At 42.4% G+C, this 15,368-nt stretch overlaps 1 protein-coding gene across 4 annotated transcripts in view; it reads right to left on the bottom strand.

Moving 5' to 3' along the window:
- Positions 1-15,368, bottom strand: part of RIN2 (Ras and Rab interactor 2) — a 118,864-nt gene that overhangs the window by 6,741 nt on the left and 96,755 nt on the right. For 3 of the 4 annotated variants that reach the window (XM_067533031.1, XM_067533028.1, XM_067533029.1), the window contains 3 exons: positions 12,180-13,310; positions 3,103-3,408; positions 837-968 (listed from right to left, as the gene is read on the bottom strand). In XM_067533031.1, coding sequence (XP_067389132.1) covers positions 837-968; positions 3,103-3,408; positions 12,180-13,310 — 1,569 coding nt within the window. The remainder of the gene's footprint in view (positions 1-836; positions 969-3,102; positions 3,409-12,179; positions 13,311-15,368) is intronic. The other variant, XM_067533030.1, reaches the window with a different exon arrangement.

The raw sequence follows: 15,368 nt of genomic DNA, 5'->3' as shown, positions 1-15,368 counted from the left end.
ACAGAAAAGTGCAGAATGGGAGGAGTCTTGATATAATCCTCTCAAACATACCAGCATCCAACAGGATACAGCAGTTTTGTTCAGTCTAATGAGAGTAGGAAGTTGAATGTTCTTGATGGCAAAAATATGTAAATTTAGACTCAAAATTAACCTTCACCACAGGAGTTAAAAACCATCTTCCTGGGTATAGATAGTGATGGCAGTTCACAGGAGCCCCTTCTTAAATACCACCATGAAACTGGAGAGGGTTGCAGTGATTTCCCTGCCTCTGATAGCATTTAGCCCACTCTGTCATCCCAACCACAGATGACTTATACCTGGGGCTCAAAAAAATACTTCCCAAGAAGCAAATACTTTGCCTTTGGAATGGGCCAGTGTGTGTCACCTGGGAGGTACTGTCAAACATCTCCCAGGAGAGGATTCCCCAGGCATCCACCCAACCCCATTCCAAAGTACAAGTTAACTGCATGCTGCTGCTGCACTATAAATACACTCAGAATATTTTTCAGGACTTGAAGTATAAACATATCCAGCATGTGCACTGAATATAAGCTTGTCTGCCATGTCACGCCATATCCCTCCTGGGCTATTTGAAATCCTAGTCACGGAAATGGGAACCCCACAAATAGATTCCCTAGTCCCTTACTTCTAAATGCTGCAACCACAGGACTCAGGGTATGTAACAGCCTAAGGAGAACAGAGTTTTGGGAGCCTCTTGTTAACCTCCTGGCAGCGCACCATTGGCTTTGGGGCTCCTTTAAATACTTTCTGTTCAAATTATGCTACCAGGAAACGGGTTTTAATAAAAACAAAAAACGAACAAAAACCCCATTTACCTTCTCCATGTAGTAAATACGGATCCAACAGCTCCATCATGTATTCAATTTCAGTATCAAGCTCCAGCATGTCACACTGGGCCACTACATAGGTCAGCACTGGCAAGAAGTCATCCGCTCCATACATCCTCCCTGGAGCAAAAGGAACACAGACAGTGATAGAATTATTCTTTGCACTTAAATAGCATCTTTGCTCCATGAATTTCATTTTCAATCACTAGTGAATTAAGCCTCACAACATTCCTGTGAAGTGTTATGTGCAATGATATCCATACTTCTTTCCTCGTCTCATCAGCTCTACAGAATTTAAAAATCTTTCATTTAAAAAAAAAAAAAAAAAAAAAAATTAAGGGCCAGATCACTGGATCTGGCTGAGCCGTGTTCACTCTAGGTCGAAGAGGGAGAGAGGAAAGGTGACTTTGAACCACCATGACCAGAAGCCAAACTAACCTTAGAACAACATGGCAGCTGAGAGCGTGCTTCCTAACAAGAGCAGGCAGACACAGGCTAGTTCTGCTCAAGCACTGTAACCCTTGCTTGCTTGGACTGGCGCTCTGCCCCGCCCCCCAGTGGTGGCTAGGACTCCTACAGAATGAAGAGTCTGTTACAGCCTTGGCTAACAGAGATGTGTGTCTTTTAGCTCCAGCAATAGCTACTCACTCATTAAGCTCCAGAAGTCCCAGGTTTGATCTCCGCTGCCAATGTCCAGATGAGGGTCAGCATTACAAATGGTGGCCCATACGGGGATTTCAGGCAATTAACTGGGAAAGTCTCAAGTTCAGGGATGTGCTTCCCTTTCCTGGGGAGTATACCATGTGTAACACTGACCCACACAGGCGTGTCCGCAGCAGCGATCAAACCTGACACCTCTGGAACGAAATGCATGAGCCTCTACTGCTTGTACTAAGAGACACATGTCCGTTAACCAGGGCTGTGGCAGCATCATCATTCTCTGGGGGGGGGCCTAACCACCCTAGAGGGGGACAGCGAACCCAAGCACACACCCAGGGGGTTGCGTGGGTTTGTAGTTGGGCACCTAGCCCAAGCTGCCACTTGTGCAGCCGTAGTCACACTTCTATTTTTAGCACCCTAACTGAAGCAGAGCTAGCGCAGGTCTGTCTACCCACACTGGGAAGCACATTCCCAGCTGCTGAGTAGACAGACCTTAAGTTACACCAGCTAAATGGCACCCTAGAAATCCCTCTGCTGGCTGGATATACAGCAGACATTCATAAGCAGCTCCTAACCCTGAACCAGTCCCCCCCTTTCCCTCCCATGGTTTATACTATAGGAACACTTCTGTATCAGATTGAAACTGCAAGAGGAATTCAGACAGGCCGAATATAACCTGGGCAGGATGCTGGATCCGTTTCTTGCAGAAGTGCCATCCATAGAAATGAAAGAGCACCATGCTGGAGTCCAGATTCAATGTTTCCTTAGAGGGCGAAAATGCACCTACCAACATCACTTCCTGCAACATCTTGTATTTGCCTTGGGAACTCTCCCATCATGAGCTTCACCCAGCTTAGCTGGTGACACCTGATAAGGCCACAGTCCTAAGTAACAGGGCTACACCCCTACATTCTCACCATCTAGCAGCATGTTTTAGCTGCATGCCTCGCTATTGACTCTATGCAACTATTTAAAAAATGCCTCTTATCGGTATGTCATTCCATTTCATTATCTATCTTTCAAGGCCCGGGTTGTATTTTTGATACTTGTTGCAGTGTAGAAGTGGTAATGTTATTTTTTATCTAAAACATAAAAGACACTGCTCAGACTAGAACATCCAGAGACACTGCTAGTCAGAAGTATAAGTTTAATTTGCCACCTTCCAGTTAAAGTATTTTTCAGTCTGTAGTACTGTATCTACCTTATTAGATTCCACTCCTCAAATACAGAATGTGTTTAACTGCATCCATTATGGTTTCTAGAAAGCACTCAGACTAAGAATGTCAAATTCAGGTTCCATAGGACAGCTACGGAAAGTCTTGCTCAGAGCCTCAATGTCTACTTCAAATGCCAATAGTTAACCAGAGCTGTTCTTCCAAGGGCTGCTCCTGCAGTTCATAAATCTGTGTATTTAGCTGATCTGCTGCCAGGAGCAGCACAGCACTCTAGACAGAAACTGAGTGGCAGAGAAGCAGATGACAAGGGATCAAAGTAAGTGAAGAAAGGGGGACTCCAATCAGCATGGAGACAAATGATTTACTCCCCCTTTCTAACTGTTTCAAAGCAGGGAGATCTAACCTGAAGAGAGTCTTACCTGAGTTATTCTCCATGATAGTGTAAATCAGTTTGCACACTCTCAGCAGCAGCATGACTTTCTTTTCAGGTGAATACATTTTCTGCATGGTCATGAACTTGACTTTAATCTTTTCAACGTCCACAAAGTCTGGTGTTGGGACAAATACACCCAGTTCCTGAGGATTCCTCTGCCGCACTAGCTGCAGGTTCTCTTTTAACTGTTTCCAAGAGCCATCCACGGTATGGAATTCTTTCAACATTGCTTCAATGTGGCCCTTCAAGGGCTTCAGGATACACTTGTGCATGGCCTTCTCCAGCACGACATCTGCAAAGGGAAACAAGTTCATTTGATTTCATCGCCTAGAGTAGATTCAGTATTAACTTAGCCACTCCCAAAGGAGAAATTAAGAGTGGAATCTATTCAATAAAGTCTATATATTAATACAGCTGAGTTTCCAGATGTTTGCTAAGAAGGAATCAAAAGACAAAACAGAATCTGCATTTCATTTGAATTCACAGTAGTTTGGCAAATATGAAAAGCAAAATAAAACCAGACTATTCAACTGCATCAAACACAGTGGCTTGAGTTCACAGGGGTTCATGCAAACCTCTCTCTTGGATTTGATTGACAAGGATCTTGGGACTCTGAGTTTTGCTTTGAGTTTCAGATTCAAATAAATCCCATCTCAGTACAAGTCAGCCAAAACCCATAAGTTTTCTCCAGTTTGGGGTTGAATCCATCCAGTTTTGCATAGTTTCCAATCCAAAGCCATAGATCAGTCCAGCTTTGCTAAAACTTGGCTCAGCTTTGCCAAAAGGTTTGTGCACTTTGGCCAGCATATAGGATTTCAACTAAAATGAAAATCAAGCGGTTTTTGTCCAGTTCAGATTTCATTATGGGAGTTATTCACAACTCTGTCATCAACCCTCATGGTCTTTGTTTAGCTATAGGGCACACATGGCAGAGCAACCACAGCTTTTTATTCCTGCTCCACCAAGGCTTAATAACAGATGCTCAAACTTTTTCACAGTGTGGACCCCATCTTAACAGACAGCTCTTTGTGGATCACGCTCCTTTCCAAATCATGGCTGCACAAGTCTCCTCCTCTACCCTTTGCAATCACGCAGACCGCTTCACCTCGCATTCAGAATCATCTAGCATCCTTGTGGCAATGACAAACAGGAGCTCATATGAAAACAAAAAAAAAACCTTTAGGAAAGTATAAGGTTACTGTATGATTGTTATTTGTACTGCTGTAGCTCCCAAGGGCTTCAAGCAGGACTGTGGCCTTATTATGCTGGATATTGTACCAGCACACAGAAAGAATCTCTACCCTGCAGAACTTTCAATCTCAGATCAATCCTGATTCTGCAATACAACCCACCAGAGCGGACCCCTGCCAAGTCCCACCAACTGCATTGCAGGAATGGGGCCTAAACCAGGAGATGTAACAAGTGAGCACAAAAAACAATAGGAAGGGAGGAGGGTAACAACTAAGATTGTGTGGCTGCACAAGCTAGTGATGGGTACAGTCTGATGGCTGCAAATCATTTAAAAGGGCTTTTTGGTTGTTTTTTTTGTTTTTAAACTCTGCCTATTTCCATGGTTGTTTTATTTTATAGGAAAAATGGCTGCCTGTTTTTAATACTTTTAAATCATGGCCTATTTCTCTTTTTACTTTGTTTTTAAATTCCTGACTACCTCTAGGTTTGTTATTTCACACTAACACTGCCTATTTCTTTCTTTCTTTCTTTCTTTTGCATTTTTAATTATTTTTAATGTGACTAGAGATATGCGTGTCTTGGAAAAATCCATCCCCTACCCCCCAAATCTGCTCTGTTCAGGACTCTCCCACTGCTCCCCCTTCACGTTTCTCTACCACATGGCCCCACTCACCTCCCCTTTCTGTGCACAGACTTCCCCAAATACCAACTCCTTTTTCTCCCACAGGCAGCTCCAGTTCTACACGCAGCTCCTGTCTCCTCCAGCATGTTCCATCTTCTATTTCCACTCCTCCTCTTAGGCAGAAGCCCCTCATGGAGGCAGGTAAGCTGGCTCCTCTTTGTTTCCAGCTGCTTTTATAGGCACCAGGTTCTTTGCAATGGAGCATGTAAAAGCAACTGGAAGCAAAAAAGAGGACAAGGAGCCAGTACCATGTGACCTGCCAGCTGTGCACAGACCAGACAGCACTGATGGTCCGTCCAGGGCAAAGCATATAAGATACAGGATGAAGCTAACTTACCCACAAGTCTCCATTATGCCATAGTTGCTAACTGTGACAAGATGTGACATTTCAAATAATTTGTACCTTTTCTACAGCATTAGGGAAGGAGGTAGGCAATCACCCCACTAGACCCACCCACTGACAGCCACTGCCCACCCAGCCAGAAGAAGAGCAAAAGGAATACCCCGAAGGAACACAGGTGTAAATGGTGGATTCCAGAATAGAGTGAGAATCCTTAGACCTTATTTCGACAAACTTTCACTCGAGAGAGATGAGAGAAAACTTACGTTTATACTTAGTGGGAGAGGGATGTGTTCCCATCCAGCAAAATACACACACAAACGCAATGTAAATGAATTGATTTCAATATAGTACATACAGTTCCTTGCTAACATCATGTATTTATTGGCAATTTACCTTTTTTTTTTAAAACTGTACTGACTGTTTGACTCTTTAAATATCAAAAGTTCTGTGTAAGTGCTGTGCTTTTAAATGGAACACCTCGGTAGCTAGCATTTCAGCTGTTGAATCTTGTTGAAGTCAGAATCAAAGGCTATTATAAGCACTGCCAAACATTACATTTAGGATCTCAACTCTCCATTCCTTGTGAATCAAATCTCCCATTGAGTGACTTCAACTGGAGTTCCTTACATAGAGGGCTAGCGGAATCTGACCCTTACTAGAGACCACGCTCTAAACAAATTGTGTCAAAATCATGTTTGGTGATATGAAGGCCGCTGAAATGTAACAGGTACAGTTTAGATTTCCTACAACTCCTGGTTGGAATGGCAGGGGGGTGTCTGTGATAATTATCTTTACGAGAAGCGTGCACATAGGGGGCATCTAGACTAGGATCTGAGGACAGAACTCTTGCCCACGTCTTGGATCAAACACCAGCTCCTGTAGTCTGAATCTGGTGCACTTGTTTCCTGTTGTGTCAAGGGACCTGTTTTGCTGGCCAGTCTTCAGAGGCTAACAGACCCTGAGCATTCCCAGAGGGCTGAGAGGGAGAATGCTGCCAGCAGACTCACTCTACTAATAAGCTAGTGAGGACAACAGATTATGAAGCCCTAACTTTTGTTAGGGTGGCACCCTCTTCCCTGACTTCGGTCTCACAGCTTTATGGATGAACAATGCATCACTGAGATTTTTTCAATTCTCCTACTACAGCTGTGCAGGAAGGAAAAAAGGAAGTTATTTGTCTCGGCCATCACATCTGCAATTTGTCACAGTGATTCCTACCCATCACGAGTTATCCCCAGACCTGGTCTTTGGAGCCAGGGAAACCCACTGAAATCAGGTGACCCAATTTTTCAGGGAACTTAGCCTATCTGCAACTGTACATAGAGAGAGGCTGAACTGCCCAGGTAGTTGTTGGCAATGCTATGACCACGGCAAGCTCCCACACAACCACTAGCTTCCTGCAGATAAGACAGTTCATCTGCTAAGCAGTCAATACAATCTTGCTATAAGGAAGGTAGCATGGGCAACTGCATGGACTAGTGCAGAAATTCCCAATTCTTACAAAATACTCGCTGGTGGCTCATGAATGTTAACAGTACTTGGTCGCATCCTTTCTGCACAGAGTGAAAAGTTTAATGTAAGTCTCTTCCTACTGGCTTCTGTTACCCTGATTTGCATGATCAGAGGGATGTATCCGGGGTTTTTTGTAAGATATTTGGCAGGGGTTGGTCTGGGAATCCTTCTATGTGGCTTAATTACTGCATTACACATAATAAGAAAGATGAAAATTAAATAAAGGAAAACCACATTTTAAGAGAAAATGTATACACTATTCCAAAGAGAGACTAATCACACCTAGACTTGGCTAGACAAATTGAGGCCAATGGCCCTTTTTTAATACACTGGGTTTTTTTTTACAAAGATGATCAATAACCAAGGAAATCATTTACTTCTTCATTGCCAAAGAGAAAATAAGAAATGACAACATGATTGCACTGGCATTTGGTTTATTTCCCATTGATTAATTATTGTAAACAGCTGCTTTTCTTTTGATCTCATAGTCTCTGTTGCAAAAATCCCCCTTCCTTCCTCCCACACTGTTTCTGTAAACTCTAACACACTGTAAACTCAAGAACAAAAGAACATTCAATGAAATTAATAGGTGGCAAATTCAAAACTGATAAAAGGAAATATTTTTTTCATACAACATGAAGTTAGGGTGGGGAACTTATTGCCACAGGAAGTCGCTGAGGCCAAGAATTAGGTAGATTCAAAAAGGGATTGGACATCTATGTGGATCAACAACAATATCCAGTGTGATCATAATGAATTACAAAAGCTTGGGAAGAATATTAAACCTCATGCTTCATGTTGCAGGCAATTTCCAGCTATTAGAGATCTGGATGAGGCCAAATGTGGGTCTGCCTCCTGTAGGTTTTTACACCTTTCTCTAAAGCATCTGGTGCCATCCAGTGTCAGAGACAGGATACAGGATTAGATGGAGTCTGGCAATTACTATCTTCTAACAGGCTGGGCTGGTGACAAGGGGAAATCTATGAACGGAAAACATGGCATTTCATGAATATTTGGTAACATATATTGCACAAACCGCTTTGGTTGCCTTAAACTAATATTCCTACGTTTCTCTGAGGTATTGAGAGTGGGACTTTTAAAAGCGGTCAGCTTTGGCCTGACTCAGCTCCCACTGAAATCAGTGATAAAATCCGACTGATTTCAAACAGAGCAGAGTTTGGCCAATGCGGAGCATTTTTGAAAATTCCACCCTGAATGTTCAAAAAATACATTTACTTCATATTTTAAGTGCTTATGTGATGGCCTCATCTTGGCCAACACACTGGAGATCGACCCAGGAAACTCCATAGCTAAAAGCATGAGCTGTTACACCTTGAGTGAAAGTCCCAAGCCCCGTAGTTGGGAGCTGTAAGGATTAACATCCTCAGTGGATCTGCACAAAGAGGGACCTATAACACACACTCACCAATGGGTTCCACATATATCATTTTAAATTAAGTCTTGTTAAACCTTCTTTACTCAATATTTGCTATTAGTCACTAGTCATGAAATGGGAACTGGAAGTGCTTTGATAAATGAAATGAAAGGCTAGTGAGTTTCGCTGAGGCTTGTGGAAATACATCTGTATCCTGTGCTGACATGTTGTGTAACTATGCGAAGGGGCAACAAAGGACAGGCCTAAATCTGGGCTGTTTGATATACTGGTCATACCAGGTGTCTTTGCAGTCCTCCCTGCATTAAGAATACCAATGTCTTCGACGTTCCCCTGCCCTTCTCCAAAGTCCCAATTTTAAAACTTCTTTACACCCAGTTTCCAATTATTGCTCTTCCACTGAGATTATCTTTCCCCTTTCACCCTCCAGGCTTACGCACACGCCTTGTTTCTCTCTATTATGACCGCATGCACTGTTCTTCAGCACTTTGGTAATTTAAGATGGACCGTGTTAGTGGAGATGTGCCCAGTCTAGGAAATGTCACAGCAAGATGCAGCCTGTAAGAACAGCATTTCTTAAAAGGCTGAAAACAGAGAGATCACCTAGGTTCAGCAGGGATGAAAAAGTGGGGGACCTGACAGCTACAGACTATACTGTGTTACCCTAGTTTGGGCTTCTCTCAATACCCTGCATGCATCAGCAGGTTGGTACTACACCATATGCAGCCACAAGAGAGATATAGTTCACTTCAGAAAGGTTATGCCTTGTGGACTACCCAGCATTTCTATAGTTCCTTTCATCAGAAGATGTTAAAGCTTTTACAGATGTTAAACTAAACTGCGCAGTTTGCCTGTAAGGCAGATATAGATCATTACACTCTTCTTACAAAAAAGGAGAACCTGAAGAACAGGGAATTTTTAAATGATTGCTCAAAGTCACATAACAAGTCAGAGGTACAGTCAGGAAAAGAAACTAGAAGTCACGTCTCTCAGTTCTGATCTCTCACCACAGGATAACTGTGTCTCCCGTTTCTCAGTAACAGAACCGCGTATGACAAATTATGTCCAGGATGAAGGGACTTGGCCAATTCCACACCAATACTAATAGGTCAGTCCTGCCTTAAAACACAAACCTTAAAAAGCATGCCGTGAACAGCTAAGAGTGCCAGAACAAACAATCGAGTTTATATTTAAGTGCCTTTTTCCACTACTCAACATTTTATTACCTGTTTGTATTTAAACCAGGAATTTCTTGGGATAGGCCTGGATTCTGGGTTTCAGGATGGAGCTGTTGAATTGTTTAGATCCTTTCTAGTCACAACTATCTTCAATAAATATTCAAGTTCATCTTTTTCTGGCCATGGACAGAAGAAGAATCAGGATTGTCGTTATTGTTTTGCTGGGTGCCACAGAGATGAAACATAAATAAAGCATCCAACATCAGCAATTCAAACCTCAGTGAACTTTAAATTCAACCTGGGTTTTCCCAACCCAGTCTCAATCTCTGTTTTGCGCTTATACAGCTAGACATGGATTCAACTTTTTGCACTCAGTTTAGTTTCTACCGACTCAAATAATAAAATGGGGTAGGACGGGATTTTCAAAGCATCCTAAAATATTAGCTGGCCAAAACACTTGCTTTGTAGGGGGAAAATGAGGCAGGAATTGGCTAGTGCAGCTCTCAAAGTGTGCAGAACCGGCCAGGGAGGGGAAAATGGCCAGGGTGCCCAAAGATGTGCTGATTCAAAGCATCCCTTATCCAGCCTCCACCAGCCCTAGTGGCAACATAAAGCTGCCTTTCCCCGTAGGAGGGCAGTTCTGCAAACAGCACCTGTCGTCTTCCTAAGCATTTCCAATGGGGTGCAGCTGCCCCTACTGACTCTAAACCTATAAATCTTTGGGACGGGGCCGTGACTACCTCTATGTATGTATAGGGCCTAGCACAATGGGGCCTTGATCAGAGCAACTGAATACTATAATAAAATAAATATTTATTAATCACCACCACCACCAAGGCATAGTCTGTGAAGGATATTCAACGGAAATATTTTCCAAACATGCCAGAAGGTGCGGAATAGCCTATAAGCAAGTCAGATGAACCTAAAGTAGGAAACTTTGTCTCGCAATGTAACTTTAATAGGAATAATACATTTGCAGGATATTTAACTGTAGTCACAAAACTGGTTGCAATTCAGTACTGATGTGGTGAGGTAAAACACTAGATGGGAGATTGTCTGGCCTTTGTTCTACTGTGAAAGGTTCTGCTATGCAGGATGACTAAGGATCTGCCAAATAGCTATCTGCTTAGGTCAGCAACATTTGATGTTTTGCTCTGCTGCGGTTGTTTGCAGGCTCCAGTAGTGGTGAAGGCAACAGATTAAGCAAACATGGAACTTGCATTTGAACAAACTGCCTCACAGTATAAATTATTTAGAAGAAACTGCACAAAGAAAGTCAGACTCTCAATCACGGAAAAAAACTAATGCAGTTTGGTTACGATACTCAGTAACTTCAGTTACTCTAATTTACTGAGACATTCAAAAGCAAGCATTTTAGCAAGCTATTATGAGACCCACTGGCTGGATTAAACTACACCCCTGCAAGAAACAGTGAAAGTTAAAACCAAACCTTGACCAAATCGTAAATAAGGAGCTCTAGATTTCTTTGTCAAACATCTAAGATTATGCAGAAACACAACAGAATTGAGACTTGTATAGCACAAAAAAAGCCCAATACACAATGTCCACACAATGTTTTTACTTTTCTAACTAAAGCAATGAGAGTCTTTTAAGTAATCCTGATTTTACAGGAAACTTTTAGAGTGTACTTTTTGCCTGGCAGTACTACTTAACCTCATTCCCTTATTGTTGACTAGCAATGTGACAAAAGCGCCTCTTACTCAAGAAGTTTCAAAATTTCAAAACAAAAACACTAACCATTGCCAGTGAAAGAAATATCTGCCAATTTTAAAAGTCACTGAGCTTTTTACTGGCCAAACTGTTAGGACACTGAAGTGAGGGAGGAAAACAAGCAAATTATGACTGAAATGAGCTCACAAGGAAAGTATTTCTCCCTCAAGGATGTTTACCTCGTAAATGTGGCTTACAAACTCTTCTATTAACACCTTTCCACACATCAATACTAAGGGACAATCAGAGTTTTTATACAACTAGTTCACTTTTATACATACACAAGCCATTATTTGTTAGTAGAATATGTGTATCCATCCAACTATTTCACTTTTGTGCATGCACAAATCCTTCTCTGTTAGTAAAATGTGAACCCAAACATACACTTCATTTTCAGACACTTATAAAACACTTACAGACATTCAACAGTGGGGTGCAGAAATCCAGAGATTAGCATCTCCCTCTCCTTTTTATAAAAATCTCTTGTTTATATCACAACACCAAGTGGAGACAGTGCAAGTTGCTGATAGTGAATGAGACAATACTCGGAGAGTAAGTTATGAAATCTCTCCATGTCATCTGTCGTTCATTTATAATGTACTTGAATTTTATGGCTGCTGTATATGATTTACATATTGGGGGGGTGCACGTGCATGTGTATGTAATCTGTTTTAAATAAATACTAAAAATATTTCCCCACAATTCAGAGAAATACTGTAGGGTGGAATCAACCAATGTAACATTACAGCACTGTAATTAAAAAAAAGTTAGTCACTTGTCAATTAAGTCCAACATTCACCATTATAGTTTTAAGGCAAACTTCACAGAAACTGCTCTTGTTTTAACATAGTTTTATGGACCTTTTGCATTTGAGCTTTAAAACAAAACAAACAAAATCAACAAAAGAATCAGTGGTTTTGAATTTTTATAGAAAAATCTATATCCCCAAAACTGATTCAAAGACTCAGACCACAGAATCTTTTTTTTTTTTTTTTAAATGTGCCCTGAAAATAGAGACTCAATGTTTTCTTACCTATTTGGTCTTCTGGAATCAATGATTCAATGGGGGGGTCCAATTCAGAACTTTGTGACAAATAGTTCTTCACTTGTGTCATGAACTGCCGAATTGTCTGCAACATGTCCGTACTCGAAACGTGGCATTCCTTGTTTTCCTGGAGAAAGCTGACATAGTCCTGTACCAGGCACCCAAAATAAGTGCGCTTGTCCTGGGACATCTCTGCAATTTTCTTGATCATCCTCTTTTCAGGGGTCATGAAAGAACTGAACACCCCACTGACTTTCCTCAGCTGGGATTTCACAATCTTGGGGAGCACAAATGAACTGTTCCGTTTCTTTTTGGACTTCAAAGGGGGTGCCATGCTTTCCTGGTCACTTTCCCCTTCAAAGTCCTCTAGGCTGCTGTTAGTGTCCCCTTCATAGCCAAACAACGGCATGCTACGATCAAAATCCAATGAGTCGGATGAGGAGGTGGAAATGCTCATGTCGCTCAGTCTCTGCCTGCCTCCATTCCACTGTCCTTGTGACTCAGAGTTTGTAGCCAAGGTCTTTTTGCAAGCTGCTAAATTTTGCTCACACAGGGCTTCACCTGGAACTCTAGCAGTTTCTGACCCACGCACTGAGTTATGACTAGATTGAATTACTGCCAAGGTCTCTGCATTACCTTCCACTTCTAAGCAAACAGCCTGCTTCTTCAGACGAGGAGGCGGAATAGGGGTTGGTTTCTTCTGCAGCAAATCTGAGTTCCTATGTTTGTTATGGTTGACTGTTCCTGGCATGCCCTTCTGCTTTATAGTCCTGGAGAGCTGTGGACTTGTGAGAAGCCTATTAATAGAAGGTGGTGGAGGTCTGGGTGGGGGGGAGCGAGGGCTCTCTATGCCATTCACATCTTGAGTTCTTGGGCTCTGCCTTTTCAAACTTCCACTAACATCCTGGCTGTGCACTTTTAAGAAGAGAGGATTAATAAAACACAAGGCTCCGTTGGTCTGGCTACACTCCAGCTCTGAAGGCGTTCTGGTTCTTATAGAATGCACTCCATTTATAAGGCAGAGCTGACGCGAGTCTTTGCAAGCATTGTCTGAGGGCAGAGGCCTACGGGGAGGTGAAGGATTTGGGGGGTTGTTGTTAGCCGGAGAGCTCCAAAAATCTGAAAATCATTATTGTGTTAACATAAGAATTTCAATATTATGCTGTTGGCTTTCAGAACATTCAACTCAATATAGCAATTTTGAAGCATGGAAATCTTTAGGCAAGCTTTTATTTTTTAAAAGATTTTCTTAATCAGCCTCATAAAACACTGTCAGACTCAACTGAATGCTAAACACTCAAACTGCAGCTATTTGTCTACAGTTTGTAAATGTCTTGGCCAGTGTGAATCTTTATAACTGACTTTGTAGCTAAGTTTGCAAATAAATTGGGATATAAAGAAAAGAATGATTGCTATAAAACAACCATTATTACATTCTGAGATTGAAACAGACCCTGAGCTAATATTCAATGTGTCTTGATTAGAAAATAAGAGCTAGATTTGCAGCTGGTGTTAATCAGCGAAGCTCCACCAACATCAACAGAACTTTGCTGATTTACACAACCTGAACGTCAGGCCTAGGGCAATTTGCAAAAGATGATGTTGTTCGGAGTAAAAATAAAGCAAGCTAAGCATGATACAGTTGGAATCAGTTTCTGTCCCCTTGGCAGATACAATCGTTAGCCATGCTGGTCAGGCATTCATGTCTGTAAGTGTTTCTACCAGCAGCTGTGCATTTGTGACAATTACACAATTTGTTTGAGGTTTTAAGATACTCAGTAGCACATAAATAGATTGAACATGCAGGGCCATCAGCAAAAAAGTATGAAAAATCTGTACTAACTTGGCAAATTTTAACTACAATCTCCACATAGCACTCAGTAAAACATCTGAGAGAGTCTATGGAAATCAGACAACAGCTACTTTAACAACCCCATAGATTCCTGCAAATTATACTACGGGTGTTCAACATGCTTCAACTTGGCTAGCACAAAAATGAAATGATCGGACAGAAATAAATTCGGACACTGACAGGTTTGTTAAAAAACTATCTAGATCTGTGGTCCCCAAACTTTTTCTCTCACACCCCCCTACCTGTAACAGAATCTGTCCATGCCCCCGACATGGTGCGGGGTCAGGAGCTGAACCATGGCCAAAGCTGGGTGGTGCTCCCTCCCCGCCCCATCGTGAGGGCTGGCCCAGTCCCCGCTGCACCTCCCCCAGATGTTTCTCTGTGCCTCCCAGAGGGGTACATCCCACAGTTTGTGGACCATTGATCTAGATGCTTATATGGCCCCTATTATCATAGCTACTGAGTGTCTCACACACAAATGAATTTGTCCTAACAACACCCTTTGAGGCAGAGATATGCTATTAACCCCATTTTACAGATGGGAAACTGAGGCGCAGACATACTAAGTGACTCATGCAAGGTCAAACAGGAAGCCTTGTGGAGCAGGAAACTGAAATTGGGTCTCCCGACTCCCATGCTTACATCCTAACCACTAGACCATTCCTCTCTCAGCTTTCAAACATATCACTAATTTTCAAAACCAAGGGCATAAATTCAGCCAGAGGAAGTCTGGGGGCGGGGGTGACAGACCCACAGCATCCAAGCAGTGGTGTATGCTATCTGCACAGGACAAACACAAGTACAAGAACTCTGGATATGGGGAGAGAGGACTGCTTGTGACCAGTGGCATTTGCACCTACTTTGGATAGATTCCTCTAGTACTTGGTGTACAAGAGGCTCAAATGCCAACGACATCCCAACCCAGCTCCCCCTGCCTTTCTTTGGGTATGTCTACACTGACCTGTCCGTCGTCAGATTGATCGTTCTGGATCGATTGAGCTGTCAGTGAAGACCTGCTAAATTGATCATGAAGTCGACCTAGTAAAATCACCTTCTCAAGTGGCGCAGTGCAGTGAAGACACTGCGCAGAACGGAAGTACTGCAGTTGACGGGAGTTACGCAAGCTATTCTGCGTAGCTTGTGTAACTCTCGTCAACTGCCGCCAAATTTCCAGGTAAGTGTAGACCAGGCCTTTGTGTGCACTGACCTAACAAACAGCCACAAGGAAGCGCTTACTCCATATTCTATCTGGCTGCAGCCTGGGTAAATCTAAACTTTCATTAGCTACCTAACGTTGCAGATTAGCAGTGCAAAAGACAACTCTC

This window comes from Emydura macquarii, unplaced genomic scaffold, assembly GCF_026122565.2.
Source record: "Emydura macquarii macquarii isolate MOO-44397 ecotype Brisbane River unplaced genomic scaffold, CSIRO-AGI_Emac_v2 contig_3305, whole genome shotgun sequence".
In the NCBI taxonomy this organism is placed as follows: domain Eukaryota; kingdom Metazoa; phylum Chordata; order Testudines; family Chelidae; genus Emydura; species Emydura macquarii.
This window is presented reverse-complemented; position numbering and strand designations above follow the sequence as displayed.